Raw genomic sequence first — 20,098 nt, 5'->3', positions numbered from 1 at the left:
TCCTGACATTAGATGAGTATGGGGTTGGAGGATTTTTGTGTACCTTATTACGGTTAAATGTATTTTATTTTCCATACTCGTCTTGATTTCATTTTGTCATAAATCCCAGCATTGGCGGAGTGTTAGAGATTTTGTGTTTCCCAGGGAAACCTCGTTATGCGCGCACAAAATTGTGTTTACTGAGAAGACATATGTCACAGTCATTGCACGTTGTGGTGGGCTTTTCCCTACATATCAGATCTTCCAGAGAGACCTTCGCGAGAATGAGGCATACAGCAAGAAAATGAAGTGGATTGAGAGCTTAAGCCATCGCGAATATACATCTTATTCTTTGGCAGTCTTGTGAATGAGGCTTCAGTAGACAAATAAGTAGATCTTGTGAAATACAACTAGAATAGATTTTGAGAGACAAGAAATAGGAGGAAAGGGACTTATTGGGGATTTATTGTAAAGATAAAAAAAGGGTATAAAATCTGTAGAATAAATCCAGAACATATCGAATACACCAGCAGCTGAATCGTAAAAAAGCTCTGTGAAATTTATATTATTTCATAGAATGCAAATGAGACTGTAATTTTCGGCATTTTAATACAATTTAATATTTGTTTTTCATTCATTCATACGGAATGTTACTGGCTGAAATGGAGGTAGAGCATCTGATGGGGAAATTTCCTCTGGAAAATTGTGCGTATGCGAATCCTCTTCTTTGCCTATATACGGCTTATAAGCAGTAAATTTTATTTATGGTTCTCTTCATTCTCAAACCAATCCTGCCCAATGTTTCACATGACACATTTCTGTCTTGGTTTGGCAGGATGTGAGGTAAATCACTTTTTGGAAAAAGTCAGCACCAATCCTTTTCATCCGGTATCACTGTAAAATGTATATCCTTGTGAGAAAGATTCACTGGCACTCACATCAATTTGTTTGTAAAAGTTCAAAAGTGGAGTAAAATGCAAGAAAATTTATGCTCTTGTGCATACTTTCCCTGAATTTTTGATCATGTCCCAAATTATGCATTTTTTTTAAAAATATATCTACATATGAGATGATAAAAAATAAAAAAAAGTATATCTAAGTTTTACGATGAATTTTAGCATTTTTATTTGTAAATGGAGAAGTTTGTCGGGCAAATTGGTTTACGTTTTCAAAGTGCTCCTTTCCCAAGTACTTTGCTGTGCTTTTTACAACCACTAACGAGAGCATCGTCATAAATTTCTCTATGGAACTTGGTCTTTCTCATTCGTCATTTATCGTCTGCAGATGTAATGGAGGTTGTATATTTCTGAGACGCGAATGTAAAACAATATTCTTACTTTTGGGCTTTATGGTATCACATATGAGAAGCTCATAATTTCAAGCAGTTTGGTGCAAATATGTGACAGAGATTTTCGTATGCAAGGTATGCAAGGGTAAAAAGAAACTCGATTTACAAGTAAGAACTATGGCACAGTGTCAGGAAATTGTATTACATCAACTAGCAGGAAAATTTGAATACCAAATGATAAATTTTCCATTTAAGAATTTGGAAATTTCATTGGGATTCTCAAAATTATTCGACATTTCTCTTCTTACACAATACAGGTGGCAAAACAATATACGGAAGGTTACTGTATATGTTAAACTTTCTAAAATGGAATAATTTCGCATCCTTGGAAAACATTGGAGTGAAAATTAAACTTTTCCATCATGAATTCTCTCCCTCTCACTTTGGTTAATACAGAATAGATCTACTTGTTTGCTTTTATGTAGGACGGCTGCCGAATCTTCCAAAAACCAGCCTCGTGGGTATTTTTACTTTTTAATTAATTTAGTTTTGCAGACAAATCAACTTTCTTCACAGGTGAAAATTTTACCTCGAGGGTTCAAATATAAAATTACATAAACAAAGAAAAGCTTCTTCCTATTAATTTTAACTGTGTGGCATTGGCGGGGGACTAAAAATGTTTTGGGGTGTTGGTTATTTTTGCGAAGCACTTAAGTTAATTATAAAGAAACCCCCGAGAGTCTTTCAGCAGTTTGGTTTTCTCAGCGGAATGATGAATTGTGCTTGCTCACATCAACCCTTTTCTTAAATCTCCACGTGATGAGAATTTTTCTAAAGACCTTCTATTTAGTTTTCTCGGATGTTTTTTTCCAGAGGATATTTACATATTACTTTATTCGGAAACTTTTTTTTACTAAGATGTACATGTACAGGTATTTTTTTTATGGGAAATCCCATTCAATAAAATTAAATTTAAATTGACAGAGGATGAACTTAATTTAAGAAAATGTGTAGATATATCGGATACACACGTTGTACGTGAAAATATACTAACTTTCAAGTGGAAGTTGTAGAAACGAATTTGAATATTAGGTCTTCTCTATACTTTCTCCCTGGAACGCCCTGGGAATCATCTTGAAGGATTCAAGGAATAAGAATTATATTCGTGGTTAGAGAAACAAGAAAATTTTGTCTTTCAGGCGAGGGCGTCCTCCGGAACAGGTGATATTATACCCTAGACACACTTACAACTTAAGGCGAGAGACGACTTAGTGGAAAATGATGGAAATGTAGTTTGACCATTATTTCTAATATAATTACGCTAAGCCGTCTCTCGGCCAATCCTCAGGTCTGTCAAGGCCCTTACACTTTCTTGTCATGTATATGGCTATTTCTTCTTCGATTTTGCTTTACGATTTTGCTTTTCTTCACCAGGGAATAGATAAAAATACTCTTTCAACACTATTGGCGAATATAATTGAGTAATGGTTACGTTGGTAACGAAAATAAAAAGCAGGAAGGGAAGAGTACCTCGGATCGGAATGTTAAGAGATATGCTCCATATTTATTTGAAAATATAATCCTCAAAACATTATTTAGTATTTTTATGTATGCTAATTGATACATTAGTGATCCCTCTAACTATATCTGTGCTTTTGAATTTTTAATTTTTACAATAAAATAATAAAAAAATACGTGTAATTGCAAACGTGCACTCTGTACTTCGGATCGTCAGGAATTTAATCAGGTGCCTCAGGGAAAATTGGTTTTATAAATTAAATCTGATTTAATGCACTTCTTGTGAGAGTTAAATGGTAAAAAGTAGCTAATATTTTTTAAAAAATCACTTAATTTGGAGCAACAATGTGGTATTAACCTGCCGATCCGAGGAGCACTGACGATCACTGGTGCTCTTCCCTTATATTTGCTCTTTCTTATTTAAAAATCTTAAATTAAATTTTAAATTATTGGGTTAGAGCCGGATTTTTGGAGAATTTTTTTGAAAAAACTTATTTTGCAGAAGACAGGAGTACTCAAAGGTAATTCCCATTTAATTTCGTCGGTACGAAGGTAAGTTTTATTAAAAGAGTTTTTTGAAACCAAATGGCTGAATTTTTAAAATGTTTTAATGAAAATTTCAGAAAATTCAGTTTAAAAAATCTATTTCTTTAGTGTTCTTGATGCATATTAACCCCTTAACAAAATACCCATTTACCGCTTTCATAACTATAATTAACAAAATTTAGCTGAGTGCTCTCGTTCGTTTAAAGCTTATTATTTGAGTTAAATAATGAGACAAAAAAGTTGTAAATGGACAAAATGTATCTAATGAAATGCTCTGAAAAAGGCATGAAAGGAGCTTCTTAGAAATAAATTTTGATATTCTGTATACTTTTGATGAAAAGTTCTATCGGTTCTATATAAAAAGTGCGATAAAAAAAATGAGGTCAGTTTCTCGAACTTCATCTTTTCTATATCTGTTCATCTGTGGACCATTTTTGGACAAGACAAATTTAATTTTAGGCCTTGACCCGATTAATAATAACAATCTGTTCCAGAGAGAATTTTTGTCATTTAATGAAGAACAAATCTTGCCCTATGAAATATTCAACAATTGGTTCAGTAGGATCAGAGGTGGAGGAACCTTTGCAGTTTTGTACAGAAAATTATCTTCAAGTTTCAAGATTTTTTAATGAACGCCACATAAGCCGAATCAATTATACTATGTCAAAATAATCTCTTACTTATTAGGTTCGTAATCCCATCTCATAAAATCCATGGAAATTCTTGGATTTTCGTCTATAGAAAATTGAAAATTTTATTTATTTTTATTTATTTTATTTATTTATTCACTTTCCAAAAATATCTACAATGTACAGTATTGCGTCCACCGCCGTCTTAGCGTTGGTGACCAACCTCCAGAGGCAAACGGTGGAAATCCTCTTTCATAGGTTGTATAAGTTGAAAATTTATGGAACTCTCATGATAAAAACCCCATCATTACAAATGATTGAAGGTTTTTTTTTAACAATTTCGTTTTGAACTGTACATTGAGAACAGTGGAGGGGAGTTTAGAGACCCAGACGAGGTACGAAAAAAATACGGTTTGTCTGGGTCTTTATGAAGGATTAAAATTAAAATTAATTAATTACATTTAAATTTAAATTAAATAAAATAAAATAAAATAAAAGTAAGTTAATAGGAAAACAAAAAACACCATAAACAAGGGGAGCCATGCAAAAATTCGGAGAGGGAACCGAGTGAGACCCGCGCGCTGTAGTGGAACTTACTTAGTTTAGAATGGGAGCAAAGTCAAAACAGCCGCCCAAGAGGGAACAGGACCCTGACCACCAGCCACCCTATCAAGGGCGTACCCCGCAGCGGAGAATCCCCAAAAATCGCAAGCCAGCCACTTCACAATTTGCTTAATAATTTATTCACATTTTTCGCAAAGCTGCCTCGTTTTGCTTAGCTTCGTACAAAATTTGTCCACCTATGTACGCCTTATTTTCACCATAAGCACTATACCCGGATACATAAATTTTCGTATCAGTGTTTAGATCGAACTTTCCTCTACTTGCTTTAACCGTTTATAGGAAGTTTCATACGTTTTAAAATAACTTTTATGATATTTTTCTAATATATTTTTTTTGTGATGGAAACCCATTTTTTAATTCAGTTTATCAGTCATTTATGTGTGATTTTTAATCACATATATTGTTAATCCTAACACATTCAATCTATCTTACTGACTATGTTTTGAATATCACTGATTTCAAAAATGACCAGCTGCAAATTTATAGTCAAATGGGTCAAATGTGTGAAATTCCATTTGAAATTAAGGAAAATTGTATGACAAATACAAAAAAATGCACCGAATTGGCCATGAAGAATCGCTACTTTCATAAGCAGATTTAGGTTTAATATTTTATTAGACATAAACAAAAAGAAAAACAAGACCAAGTCTAACAAATAAAAATTAAAGTTTTTTTTTATTTTCATTTCTTGAACCTAGGGGAAGACAGCTAAGGCTCTTCATTTTTTCTAGATTAAAGTGAGGCGTTGGACTAGCCATCCTAGCCATTAAGAATATGTGGCTATTGGCCAAGGTTTGGATTCATTTATTAAAATACGAAAAAAAATAATCTTTTATGAAGCTGCAACTGTACGAAGCTACAAAGGTTTCCTCTAAGTCATCTAATCGACGGACGGTAAAAAACGGTTAGATTTATGGTGTAAAAACAAGTTGAGTTCCAAAGGTTCCAAAAATGATAAGCATTTTTGCAAATATTTGGAATAAAAGCAGTAGTATGAAACCCCAGACATAAAATCATTGTTGCATAGTCTAACAGTGATAATAAAGTTATTAATGAGAATGAATTTCTCAAAACAATTATAATATATAGAAATAATATTTCATAGATTTGCCCCATAACTCATAAGAAAATATGCACTCTGTCACTGATATAATCAATGAGAAGTTTAAATTATTTGCAGAGGAAATAAATGAATATGAGTATTTTCCGGCAATTCAATTGCAACAGTCTGCGATAGCACTGAGATACATTGTAGTACATTTAATGTTGTGTATGCATATATAAAACAAATTTCTTGTCTCAACAATTTGCGTCATTTTCCCCTTTTTAACCTCTTTTGCCTTCTCTTTCCTGTTGAAAGTCCTGAAATAATAAATAATTCAATTCCTTGTCGGTTTTTTTCCTCCTTTCAGTAGCGACTTCATTATCTGCTATTGTAGATGCCATACTTTCCGGGGTTTCATGGTCTTTATACTCATCAGAGATTTTCTATTAACTACTTAACCTTTTTTTTCTTGGTGAAAATTGAGATGCTGGAGTATTTGTCCCATATACACCCACTTTCGTTCTCCACATCGCAAAAGGACTTCTTAGTGGGTAAATATATAGTAGGGGGAAGAAGTGGAAATCCATTAATCATCCTGTTGAGAATCGATTTTGCCCTTCCATGTCTTTGGCAAGTTGATTGGACATTGAAGCCATTTATTCCAATGTTCACCTCACCAGGAGAAATTTCTTTGATCTAAGCTGCTTAAAAGAATGTCTCTTATTCAACAATACCTTACAATGTGTATCTTTGTTCGCTTTCCCTTGGGAATGCCTTCGGCATAAAATTTGAATATGCAAAATTGTGAGTTTCATTCGTATACTGTCGACCTTTGAATAACACCCTCTGCAGCCACGAAGGCGTTTTTCTTCCCTTCACAAGTCACTTTATCTCTGCTCTTGTGTTCCTGTGCCTGCCTACACCCATCTTTCCGGGTGAATCTTCAAGAATAGAGAAATCACGGCAAAATACGGACACAACAGCAATTGAAGCGTATATGTGAGGAGGTGAATAAGGGTGGAAAAAGGCATTTCAAGCTGTGCACAGAATTTTTATTAAGTGGAAATGAAGCTCGCGTCTGTGGAAAATTATTTCACGAAGCCCTTTTTCTGGGTGGTTCCTGAATACCCCCAATGAAAGAATTTTCCAAGTCTTTCCATACCACAATCAAATTGCTGGTACAATTCTTTAGATTTTACTGGTGAAGTATTTCATGAAAATGGCACGAATTTCATCACTTTGATCTACAAATTTTAATAATATTAATTGTCTCTTTTTCTGCACCTTATACTCTGCCTCATGGAAAATGTGGCAAACATAAATTATGTTGGAAAAGCGTTTTACGAGAGATAGGAAAATAGCACACATTACCATAGTTTTGTTGAAGTTTCCCAATAAATTTCTCTGTGCATGAGTTTTGTTTTCTTAGAAGTACAGAGTGCTTCAACTGATATTTTCAAGTTTCACAGCTTTTTCCCACTGAATACAAGTTAGTTGATTTTTTTTTCAAAAAGAAATGTCTGACAAGAAGTCTTGAATTCAATTAATTTTATTATTGTGATTCATTTTTTTTATTTATAAAGTAGAAAGAGATGACAAGATATCCCAGCCTCTCAGAATGCTCGAATTCACAAGATAAAGCTCTCACTTAATTATTGTTCCCATTGTACCATACAGTTTTGGTTCATACGGTTACTATTTGAAGGAAACCAATCGATTCATTTAGGGTCGAAGGAACACCTATCAGCACTTTAAAAAATCGTATCGTAACCTATTGGAATCCTATTTTGTACCATTTGGGAAATGAAATTTGAACATCTATTATCCTTATAGAAAAGGGATCATTAACGAAAAAATTGCATTATTTAAATTTTAGAGATAAATTAATTTAATTTAAATTTTTGGACGAAATTGCCAATAAGGTGTTCCCTTCCGAACAGATGTCCCTTCGATCCTATGAGAAAATGATCTCCGAATTAAAAATTGGTGAGGAAATGAAAATTTTTGAGTAACTTGTAAAAAATTTAGAGTACTTGGAGTGTAATGGACCAAATTCTTGCTTAATGGTTTTTAAATCATATCCGAAAACAAGATACATCACTGGAATCGTTTCCGAAATAAGTCCAGAAATATGGTTTTTGAGAGAAAGTGAAACATTCATTTAAGTGAAATGTGAATTTTGGACTTTTTATTTATTTAAAATTCAACAATAGATGGTGATGATTAACTTTTAATATCAAACAGTTAAGTATAATTTTTAAAATGAAATTTAATTTAAGATCCTAGGATTTGCACAAGAATAGAAATCTTTTAATCTTCAACCGATACTCTCAAGAAGGGGGAAGAAGGGACATTTTACATACGGAGTGATAAACGTGTGGGGCGTAGACTTTTCCCGATGTCCCTGACTTTGTCCATATGAGGTTAATCCATGCAAGGACTGAAGATTGCTTGTTCTTCCCATCTGCCGATCGAATCCCTGAAGAAAATATCTACGTGTCCCGCGGTAAATCTCACGGAGAATTCTTTGACGATTTCTTCGGAGTGGTAGGTAGCCTCCCGTGACGGCGACGAAAAGAACATCGGTGGGGCCCATGATGCGTCTTCTCTATCATTTCTCTATCATTTACTCGAAATCATCTTGGGAAGCTAATGATTAGCTTCATGCACGGTCTCAGACCCTGATGCTGTTGGTAGCTTTTCTGATGATCTTCAATGGCTAGGGTTTTCCTCTTGGAAGTTCAATTTGTTCGGCGACAGGAACTTCCTTACATGGAGGAGTTTATGCTTACTCTCTGGAGGTTTGATCCAAAACTGATTCCGTCAGGGAAAAGGTTATTTGCTACCGGTTTAAATCTATGTGGTCGGATTTGAAATTTCGAGATCTTTCTAGTGAATCAAAATTCGATAAAATCGTAAGAAATAAGTCTTCTCAAACATGTTCCAAAACAAAGTATAGAAAATATCAAAAATAATTTGAATTAATAATATTTATCATATTTTCGTCCGCAGGAATATTTCAATTACCTTATCTGCCACACAGTCGATAGACAGACACCCCGTCTGACCAGATAAGCGTTGATTATAGCACCAATTAACCCCTATCTTTCATGCCTTACTGTTAAGAAGCTCCCATACAAAATATATACCAAATATACGCAAAGGACACTGTTTTGCGTTCATCGTGGTGAACAGCGGAACTACGAAAATTATATTGCCGGCCGTGTTTCTCAGCTGTCAGTGACAAGATGGAATATTTTGCAAATATCTTTTTAATTGTTTTCAAATTAATTCAAAGATTCTCAGTGTTTTCAGTGTTTTTTTTAATAATAACATATGTTCGTGAGTGCGTTTCGTGTAGAGAAAATTGTCATGGTAACTATAAACAAATTTCCAACCTTAAAATATGTATTTTATTTACTTTCGGGGGTATTTTTTAGGAGACAATATTTTTCAGAATAGTTCTTGCTTTTCTAAAGGGTTAAATCGTTTAAACTGGTTAAATAAAACATATTCTTATTTTTGAAGCTTCTATCATTTGTATAAAATTCGAAGGTGAAATCAGGATGTGCAATTGACAGTTTTATTCTACCGCCATTGATGTACGTGACAAGATTCAGTCCTTAATTTGTACCTACCACTTGGATCTTGCCGATGAGGGCTAAAATAGTGCCTAAAGCTGGGTGTTAATTATTGGCTCAACGCTGGGTCTCCCTTACCCTGTGTCAGACGGGACTAGAGAGCCCGTCAAATCATTATTCTACCTGCCGATTTTACTCTGAGGTTTTTTGAATTTTAACGGTATATTCCAGTATATTCAGAGAAAATCTGTAGATTTTCTGCTGAATTTCTGCTAGAATTGTAGATTTTCGGCAGAATTTCTGCAGAAAATCTACAGATTTTCGGTAGAATTTCTGCCGAGAAAATCGGCATAGTGTCCATTACTTCACAAAAATATTGTTGATTTATGTAGAAACTGTAGGAGTTATAAAGAAAATGGTATGCTCTGCTTAACAAGCATTACTGATTAAACATTTTAAATAAGTAAAAAGATGCGAGCAAAAATACTAATTAATTAAAAATCGCCCATGGAATGATACAAAAACACGAAATTTAGGTCGATACTCTGCTTAAAGTTTTCACTTCACTTTTCTCTATTTGTAACACGGCGTCGCAGAATTCTTTATTTTATATAAACACCGTGATATCACAAAAAATAACTCTATTGAATTTTGCAAACTTCAGTGAAAAATTTTTCCATCTCTTCTGACACATCTTGTCTGGAAAGTCTGGAATGTAGAAAAAATCTACAGAAAATCTGCCGAAATATTCTGACGAATTTTGTCCCAAGCCCAAATAAAATTCGTAGGAATATCTACAGAATTATCTGCAGATATTCTGTAGAGGTGTAGATTTTCTCTACAGAAATCTTAAAGATATCTGCAGATATTATTTGACGGGAGATCTTCTAAAACTTATCGGTAAATAGTTACAGTAAGTTACATATTGAATTACTCTCGTTTGAACATGTTCTTTATGGATCTGGTACACCTTTTAGATCAGGAAAATTTCATGTGATCAAAATTCAGATCCATTTCTTTCTCAAATATTTTTCATATAGGTGTTTCATTTTTTCGTACTCAAAATTCGATTGAACTAAATTTAATTTGGTGTAATGTTCAAAAGAAGAAGAAGAGTGTCAAGGCGTCTACACATTGGGAGCAATTTTCGTCAAAAATTGCGTTTTTGACAGCAATTTGACGTTTCCACCTACAACACTGCAGGGAATTTCCTTCAAAAAAGCAATTTTTGACAAAAATTGCTCCAAATGTGTAGAGGCCATAAAAGAGTAGGATACACTTATGTAAACAATTTGAGAATGGCACGGATATGAATTTCGATTACATGAAATTTTATCGATCTAAAAGGTGTGCCAGAGCCATTAAGTCCAATTTCATATTTTTCCATTGTATTCCACTTCCAAAACATATCCGAAAATTAAAAAAAAATCTTTGAAGCTATTTTTGAAAAAAAATCCAATTAAAATTGACCCAATTCTATATTGAATTAAAACAAGTATCTCTATCCAAATATTCGCGCATTTTAAAAAGAAATTGTTCAATAAATTGGGTACAAAGATAAATGTTTATAATGCGGATAAGAGAAGTAATTTAAGCTCAAAAATTAAATTTGCATACGCGTAGTTTTATTTATAATATCATACAGTTTTTGGAGATTGTCTGGGAATGTATTTCCAAAAACGTATAAGTTTTTTTTTTAAATAATGTGTGAGTATTTATTAAATGCTCCCTGAGTAGAAACAAAATTTTGCAAATTGATTTTGGTCTTATCTTTGCACAGTCGAGTTGTATTAACCCGACAAAGTGTGTTTTGGGAGCAAAATACGCAAAAGATTCCAATACCAATATAATCGATATAACAAGCCAATTCAATCATGGGATATTTATTCTTTCCTTAAAATAATATTAATCTATGGAGTGGCAAAATGTCTCAAGATGTTTTATGTGGAGTAAGCTCTTGAATATATTGTGAAATTTGTAAAATCACATATCGAGTGGGTGAGAAATGATGTATGTGGAGATTGTACAATTGTTTGTATGTGAAATGAAATTTAATTTAATACACCGACAGAGTTCACGTTCCAATGGTGGAATTTTTTACAGGCTCTCCCTATCCGTTCATGCTCCCCAGTCAATGCCATTGTTGATGAATGACTCCCTGAACTGAATACTTTGGTTTTGTAAAGAGCCGAAGAATGGGACCCAATTGATCTTCGAGATATTTTCTGAAGCGTTGACACTTGACGCTATGTGTATAACATTTGGATTGAAAAGAAAAGAGGAATGATTGGGCGATGATGAAAGGACCTGTGTACAAAACTAAGTCAGTTTGTATATAAACGCACCTTGAATTGAGGTCAAAAGAACTTCCCCAAAGTATACCATCCGACTTCTTCTGATCCATCACAGAGAATGCGTCATACAAGTCAGCCTGTGAAGTTTATTGGAAAATGTCACTAAAATTGTTTATTAAATGTTTTTGTGATAAGATTTAACATACTTGACACCTTTATTGACTTACCTGGCTGAGGAAGTTCAAGGTGTCTGTGTAGGCATAACGAATGTATGTTAGCACATGAGGTCGGGGCCGCTTACGGGTAGCCCTTGCAACACGATTTGCCTCTCCTACCCGACCCTTTATGATGCTCTTTCGCATATTAGGCGCCCACGCCTCTGTAAGATATACTGAGGGCAAAATTATGTCCGAACTATCAAAGAGCCACATTATTCTGTGAAGGAAAAATTTAGGCAATCAAATTAAACATTTTATGTATTTTATAATGAGAGATTTTTAATAAATATTTCAAGTATAGGGAGGTGCGGCTACATTAAGCTTGGGCTACCGCTACACTGATAACGCTATTTCTTCGCTAAAGCAAGCTGGACCTAGTCATAATGTAATTTAGTTTCACAATTGATTTGTCTATCAAAATTACATTACATTAGGGGAGACTGGGGCAAAAAATCACAAAACGGATATTTTATTTTTTTACAAGCTACTCGAGAGCTTCAAAAATTTCTAATTAGCGCAGTTTTATAGGAAATTTACCGCTCTACAACTTTGTGTAAGTAATTTTCCTCTATTTTGTAAGGAAATACGTTTATCGAGCCACTTTCTAAAAGGTAATTTTGTGACTATTCTCAAAAATACTAGGGCAAATAGTATCAGACATTGGGTATTATCATATTTTGATTCGCTTCATTACAGGCTTCCGTAAATTTGAAAAAATACATAGAGGACATATTTTCATAGAACATTTATTCACCTACACCTTTGTAAAACACCGTTTTCTCTGCGAGAAAAGTGAGAAAACGATAGAAGCGCTTTTCAAGCTATTTTGGAAAAAACACACAAAAGACTGCAACTCGTTTGACCAATGCAAACAACAAGCGGCGAGACATGATAATGACGTTTCTTTTCGCCGTGAGACATCAGAAATTGCTGCGCTTTTTATAGTTACTTTTTGCTCTATACCATTTGTTACTTTTTACCCCAAGTGGCCATTTTTAATAAAAGGATTTCTGGAAAAAAGAACTTTTGTGAAATTCTAAAATAGATAGCGGATTCGTATTCAAAAAATCCAAATTATTTAGAAAATATTCACCAGTGCATCAGTTTTGGAAAATAAGTAGGTAATAATTGTTATCTTCTGCAAGGAAAATATTTCAAAAATAGGGCTAAAAATTTCGATATTTTTTTTTTATTTTCTAAATTCCTTGTTCGAATTCTAAGAAACTTACGACATTGAAGAAGGTCTATGGAGGCTAGAAAAAAGAAGGCGTTTTCAATGTAGCTTCTCTCCTTGTAGTAGTTAGTGTTTGTTAAAAATTGGCCTAACTACATTTAATGTAGGGGAAGGCTTTCAGGCTTCGCACATATTCTGGCTTCGAACACTTCATATTTTTCCATATGCATTTAATGAATCTAACCTAGACAGAATCTTTTTTGTATTAATGTTCGTACCGTACATGATTATGAATTCATACTAGAGACTTAGGGGGAGATGGGGTTATTTTGAGCTGTGGGGCTAGATTGTTATACGACTTATCCGCCTATTTCTAAATGAAGCTGGGCCTTACAATTATTTTATTTAGATCCACAATTGTTTTGTGTATCCAAATTACATCATGTTAAATCGCAGTTTTCATTAGAAATATGTGAAAAAATCGTATAGGGGAAACTGGGACACCACCAAACACGAGGTAACACCAAACACTGCGATTTTTTAATCAGATATTCGATTTCTGAAGACAAGGCCTATAGGAATTTATAGGCACTATAGGGATGCTTGTCCATTGAAGAAATGGTCAAAATAGTCCATGTAGTTTAGAAATAAAAATTATTGTTTTTGTGCTACCCCGTGTTTGGTGGTGCTCCAGTTTTCCCTAACAATGTAGCCCCACAGATCAAAGAAACCCCAACTCCCCCTACGAAATTCTCGTAAATCGTAGAACCCAAGAAAAGTTCGTAAAAGTTTGCACTTTTTCACAAACATTGTTTGTAACATGACCACTCGACGAGCATTTTATGTTATTTTGCAAATATTTTTTTCGTACAATTTTGTTTATCTGGCAAAACATTGCGGACGAATGACAAACTTTTACGAACAAAAATTTGTGAAAGTACAAGTAACATGAACAATGTTCGTGAAAAAAGTACAAACATTTAGAAATGTTTTAGTGGGTTATATGATTTACAAGCATTGCGTAAGTCCCCAGTACGAATTCACAAACATTTACCGTAGATACAGGTGACTTTGCCCTCCCTGGGTGACCTTGACCCCCTACTGTTCGTACGCTTTTCTTTAATTCTAATGTTTAAGAATGATTCTCACCTATTAGACATGTTAAATCGGATTGGTAAAGCCTATCATTAAATGCTAGAATTAAAGAAAAGCTTACGAACAGGAGGGGGTCAAAGTCGTCCACGGAGGACAAGGTCACCCGCATATACGGTACGAACAATTTTACAGCATATTTTTTCAAGTCACACATTTTCTGATAAATAAATTAATAAAATCATTAAAGGAATATAAAGGAAAAAATGTAAGTAAAGTATTCGAGGCCAGAGCTAAAAGTCTTTCCTTACTATATAAATATTTGAGCTTTCAAAAGAACAACAATTAATATTGTTGTGAATATTATTAGTTTTCGTATTTTGTTGTGTTGTGTTAGTCAAGAGTTCTAAACTAATTGGCAGAAAAGTTGAAATTTGTAAAACAATAAATCTTTAGCAACTTCTGTGTTATTAAAACAATATCACTTTCCTGCATGAGTTTAAATTTTCTATAATTTTGTCAAGTTTTACACACAGTGAATAAATTATTTTCCGTATATTTTTGTAATTGTTGCTTTATAGCAATAAACAATTTCGATAGATAAAATAAATTCCTCAATCACACTGCTGAACAAACAGTTTTAATTAAATGATTTACCATTTCCTTGACCAAATTCAATTATTTCAGTTATTATCGTCTTAAACATTAGTACAATGGCCTAGAAATTGCGATAGACGGCAACAACAAATGGGGGTAGTTATAGAAAACTGACCTATTGTTCTCCTGTTGCACCTCATTAGAACAGGATAGAGGATCTCGCGAGTTTCCATTGAAACAATAGGGGAATGCATAGTAACCCCAAAGAGCTTTTGGTCGAGCAGCTTTAGCTCTTTTTATTGTTTGTTCCATGAATTTCCTCCCGGCATTCTCAAAAACTTTAGCTGCCTGAAAGTACGTGAAAGGGTAATTTTTAAATGGAAATGCAATTGATGGTAATGGAGAACCTCTTTCACAATTTCACGATGTGACCAATTACGATGTTTTTCCCGCTCAATGCGAATTGATAGATTCCTATACGGCTGTAGAGTTCCAAAATTTTGCCGGAAAACCGGTCGCCACGATTCAAAGTCAATAACAGCAAGACCTACGAGGTTTTAAGAGGTACAAAATGACGTAAAATACAAATGAGATTTTCAAGCATATGTCGAAGATTTAATAGTAACCTTCATAGTCCTTATTGGGAATCAACTCATCCAAGTGCTTACTGAAGATGTTCAAATGCTCAGTGAGGCTGCCTTCTTGCGGAACACCACCGTTACGCTTCACCAATCGCCCTGACGACGAATTTTCCAACAACGCTGGAAAGTTTCCCGGGTCGTAGAGAATCGAAATTTCATTTCCGCTACAAAATAAAATACCAGTATCAATCAAAATCTCAACTTACATTTGTACTTATTTTCTTTCTTTTCTCTTTTTTTTTGATCAAAGCAGAGGGAACAGGACAACAGAAAACTTTTTCATCAAAGAATCAAGGAAGAAGTCAATAGATTATTTTGTTGTTTTTCCTTTCTTTATACCTTTTATCTGTACCCATACCTCTAACCTTACTAAAGTTACTTTCTGGGTGGTCCATTGGAAACTGTGTTCAATTTAATTACCGAAAAGTGTCATTCACATTCTGGATCACACCATACTCCTTCTCCACATCATTGAATTGAATTCCATATTTTGAGCACATGAAAGTTGGCACGTTCCAGTAGATTCTGATGTAGAAGATTATTAAAATTTTAAATAGAATTCATTTAAAATTTTAAATTAAGTTTAATGCAAAATACTTATTTTTTCATTTGTTAAACTCGGACGAATTTTGGCTTTTCAACATTGGAATTGATGTTATTTTTTTAGTCTACATGGTTATTAGTTGCTTGTTTATTATGGATTGGATATTTTTTTTCTGATTAAAATTATAAATTCGCATAGGAAGAGGCAGCTCATAGCTTCAGAGTTTCGTTCAAAAAAGCTCCTAATGGGTAATTATTATTGCAAATTTGGGGAGAAAGCTGATATTATATCCAGTCTTGGATATTTCACAATCTTTCGAAGGTGTCTATTAACTTATCAGTCTCCATAGGGGGAAGTGGGGCATCTTTGAATTGGGGTATCTTTGAAATCGAGCTTTTCTCCACAATTTGTAAATGAAGCTGGATTTTACCATGATATAATTCAGCTCGACAAAGAGATTGTGAAGCTAAATTGCATTATGATGAGTCGTAATGAAGGGGTGAATAAGTGGCTCTTAGAGTGAACTGTGAGCAGCGATCGGCAAAACAATGCCGATCTGAAGCTAGAAATCTGTAGATCGGCACTATTTTGCGAGATCGACAGATCGGCAAAATTTAGCTGAAGATCGGCAGATCGGCACAATTTGGCCAGAGATCGGTAGATCGATATGAGACTGGCATAAGATCGGTAGATCGGAATGAAACCGGCCTGATATCGGCAGATCGGCAAAATTTTTGGAACAAATTGACAGATCGACGCTCGAGTGAACCATGAACGACACAGTTATCTACCCCTTGGCCGTAATTCTCTTTGAAAATTGAAGGAAAAACCTAAATTTCAAAGGTACCCCATTTCAAAGGTGCCTTAATTCCTTCAAAGTAGTAAAAAATAAATAAATCTGTTGATAACATAAGTAATCAGTAATAAGCTCATTACACTGATGTGTTTGAATAGGAGCGATTCCTAGGAGCACGCCCCTGGAAAGTTGCCTGAAATTTGAAGCTACTTTTTCATATTTCGATTTAAATTTAGGGTGAAAGGAACGTCTATTGACACTTTAAGAACTCGTGTCAGCACCTGACACCCTACTCTATACCATTTGGGATACGAAATTTGAACATCTCTGTTTATAGTAAAAGGTATATTACAGAAAAAACGTTATATTACTTATATTTTACTAAATACATTAAATAATTTTCAACATTTTGACAAAAGTGTCAATAGGGGTTCCCTGTCGAACAGACGTTCCTCAGACCCTATATGGTAATTTTTTGCACTCGCGACCGTTACGCTAAATATCTAAAAAGTGAGAAGTTTTTCCATATTAAAAGATACGTTTCCGTAGGGAGGCATAAATATACTAAATTTTTGTTTAAATACATTTTTCCCTCGGAGCACTGTGAGCTTAGTCCGAGATCAATTTAGGAAATTGGCTTCAAATAGCTCCATATAAAAAAAATAACTTGCCACATGCTTGTTTAGGAGGTTTTTGGACACTTTGCAAATTTGTTAATTTTTTTTTATTTAACCCTAGTTCTATTAGGTCCACGGTTGTGATACTTAAAGTCACATGTGAATTCTTTGCAACAGAGTGATTGAAAAATAAAACTACCGAATTTCCTCCTGAAAACTCACCTGATGAAGCCACTTGCCGGAGGAAATTCCACAAGAGATAGACACAAAACAAGAATACTGCGACAAATTGGCCAAAGCATTTTTCCCGCGCGAAAACTAGACACAATCATCACGACACGCAACTGAGAAATTTATAAACTTGTTGATTTCACAGGTACTCGTCATTTATTACCGAAGTGCACCAGAGTTGGATTCCTCAATGTGCTATTGCAGAACTCTACACCGATGTACTGGCCCGAATTCTTATCGTGGGACTGCCTTTATACTGGAGTGCACGGATAGAATTGAGTGCGTAGTGAAAAATGGTTAACTTGAGCCACATACAGCAAAATTATGTGTTGATTGGAAATGCTCCAAAAATGTTTCCAATAAAAGAGACAAAAGCCAAAAATTTGTGGGATTCAAGGCCCTTGAAATCCACTCATGATATGCTAATTATTCCATTTGCAGTCTCTAAGGTGTTCTCTTTCAGATTTGCCCGATTTGCCCAACCAGCAGTTTTAGCACCTTTCTGTCAAGTTCAATGGAAAGAGAGGTGAATTTGTTTCCGTACTGTGAAAAAAAACACTGTTATTTAGCGCGAAAAGCAGAAGTTGATGGAAAAAGTAATAAATCCACAAACAGGTGATTTTTTCACAGTACGGAAACAAATTCACCTCTCTTTCCATTGAACTTGACAGAAAGGTGCTAAAACTGCTGGTTGGGCAAATCGGGCAAATCTGAAAGAGAACACCTTAGAGACTGCAAATGGAATAATTAGCATATCATGAGTGGATTTCAAGGGCCTTGAATCCCACAAATTTTTGGCTTTTGTCTCTTTTATTGGAAACATTTTTGGAGCATTTCCAATCAACACATAATTTTGCTGTATGTGGCTCAAGTTAACCATTTTTCACTACGCACTCAATTCTATCCGTGCACTCCAGTATAAAGGCAGTCCCACGATAAGAATTCGGGCCAGTACATCGGTGTAGAGTTCTGCAATAGCACATTGAGGAATCCAACTCTGGTGCACTTCAACTGAGAAATTTATAAACTTGTTGATTTCACAGGTACTCGTCATTTATTACCGAAGTGCACCAGAGTTGGATTCCTCAATGTGCTATTGCAGAACTCTACACCGATGTACTGGCCCGAATTCTTATCGTGGGACTGCCTTTATACTGGAGTGCACGGATAGAATTGAGTGCGTAGTGAAAAATGGTTAACTTGAGCCACATACAGCAAAATTATGTGTTGATTGGAAATGCTCCAAAAATGTTTCCAATAAAAGAGACAAAAGCCAAAAATTTGTGGGATTCAAGGCCCTTGAAATCCACTCATGATATGCTAATTATTCCATTTGCAGTCTCTAAGGTGTTCTCTTTCAGATTTGCCCGATTTGCCCAACCAGCAGTTTTAGCACCTTTCTGTCAAGTTCAATGGAAAGAGAGGTGAATTTGTTTCCGTACTGTGAAAAAAAACACTGTTATTTAGCGCGAAAAGCAGAAGTTGATGGAAAAAGTAATAAATCCACAAACAGGTGATTTCAATTACGTTTTTATACTTCTTCACCAACACTCCTCACATTGATAAACAATAGAGTGAAATAAAATAAACAGGTTTCAACATTATTAATGTCATTCAATTATGTTAAATAAATGTCGCTTTTATGCACAATTGCGAGCCAATTTTGACAATCACCTCTGTACATGGAAAAAAATCACGAATATCATTTGAAAACACCATGGACTTTCTTGAGAAATGAGAGAAAATCATGTTTAGAGATAGACGAGTTATTAAAATGCAAACATAAAATTTCTCATGGGATCATACTATATACAGATATTTTAATTACATTCATATGCAACGTCATGGGTAATTGGTCAATTTAAATAACATTTCAACTAGTGAAGTGTGACAGTGTGATGTGCTAGAATTACATTAAAATCGTAAACAAGCATTTAGTTACATAATAGGTAACTGAATACTTAATAATATATGGTAGCACTGTGTGAATTTCGTATTAAATATTCACGGAAATAATTAAACATTAACTTGAAATAATATTTGCAGGGAACAAGAATTCTCACAATTCGTGAAATATCATTAGCCTTTCTTTTTAGTGTTTTGTAATAGACTAAGATTATCATTACTTCTCAATTATTTGAAAGAATCACAATTAAAAGACAATAGAAGACTGTTTCAAAATCGGGCTTTTGGGACTGGAATGCCTTTCGAATTATGGAGAAATTCCGGTGTAACATTGCTTAAAATAAAATGATTTTTGTCTTAAATATGTACATTAATGTTCATAAAACTCTATGAAAAAACTTCAAGAAAAATCACAAAATGTCTAACTAAGAAAAAAGAGATGGCAAAGCGAACCAACTTTGCGGAATGCTCGAACTGACGAGATAGAGCTCTTTGTGAATTATTCATCGCATGGGCTTTTGGTGCTTACTAGTTTATCAGCGATTACAGTAATTCAGAAATTATAAAAGCTTTTCAAAATCGAATTTTTTTAAAAAGAGATATTCATTTTAGAATACTCAAGTATGAGTTAGAAGTTGCAAGCCTAAGCGGTCTTTAGACTAGAGTTTTAACCCAGTTCCCGAAGGTCTCAAAATCTTAACCCTCTAACGGGTAAGACCGCCTCCAGACGGTCTTCACAAAAATCACATTTACAGCTACAATAAAGGTTTTATTTATTT

The 20,098-nt window shown here is 34.3% G+C and overlaps 1 protein-coding gene across 2 annotated transcripts; it reads right to left on the bottom strand.

Moving 5' to 3' along the window:
* Nucleotides 1–11,041: 11,041 nt before the first annotated feature.
* LOC129810288 (hyaluronidase Tab y 2.0101-like) lies at nt 11,042–17,858 on the bottom strand. Of its 2 annotated transcripts, XM_055860658.1 has the most exons (8): nt 17,406–17,858; nt 15,647–15,751; nt 15,212–15,390; nt 14,993–15,132; nt 14,761–14,933; nt 11,732–11,939; nt 11,556–11,641; nt 11,042–11,456 (listed from the first exon to the last, which is right to left on the bottom strand). In XM_055860658.1, the coding sequence occupies exons 1-8, from the start codon at nt 17,513–17,515 to the stop codon at nt 11,342–11,344; spliced, it is 1,116 nt and encodes a 371-aa protein (XP_055716633.1). In that variant the 5' UTR covers nt 17,516–17,858; the 3' UTR covers nt 11,042–11,341. The 2 variants fall into 2 exon arrangements, with proteins under 2 accessions (XP_055716633.1, XP_055716632.1); XM_055860657.1 differs by having other exon boundaries at nt 11,042–11,641; nt 17,406–17,665.
* Nucleotides 17,859–20,098: the final 2,240 nt, after the last annotated feature.

This window comes from Phlebotomus papatasi, chromosome 1 (genome assembly GCF_024763615.1).
Source record: "Phlebotomus papatasi isolate M1 chromosome 1, Ppap_2.1, whole genome shotgun sequence".
Classification (NCBI taxonomy): Eukaryota; Metazoa; Arthropoda; class Insecta; order Diptera; family Psychodidae; genus Phlebotomus; species Phlebotomus papatasi.
This window is presented reverse-complemented; position numbering and strand designations above follow the sequence as displayed.

Bases quoted from the DNA above. Each gene is read 5' to 3' on its own strand.
- LOC129810288 (XM_055860657.1), bottom strand. From the start codon at position 17,515: ATGATTGTGTCTAGTTTTCGCGCGGGAAAAATGCTTTGGCCAATTTGT. The intron at 15,133-15,211 runs GTTACTATTAAA...AAAACCTCGTAG, and splicing joins TCCCAATAAGGACTATGAAG to GTCTTGCTGTTATTGACTTT. The intron at 11,642-11,731 runs GTAAGTCAATAA...TAAACTTCACAG, and splicing joins CCTTGAACTTCCTCAGCCAG to GCTGACTTGTATGACGCATT.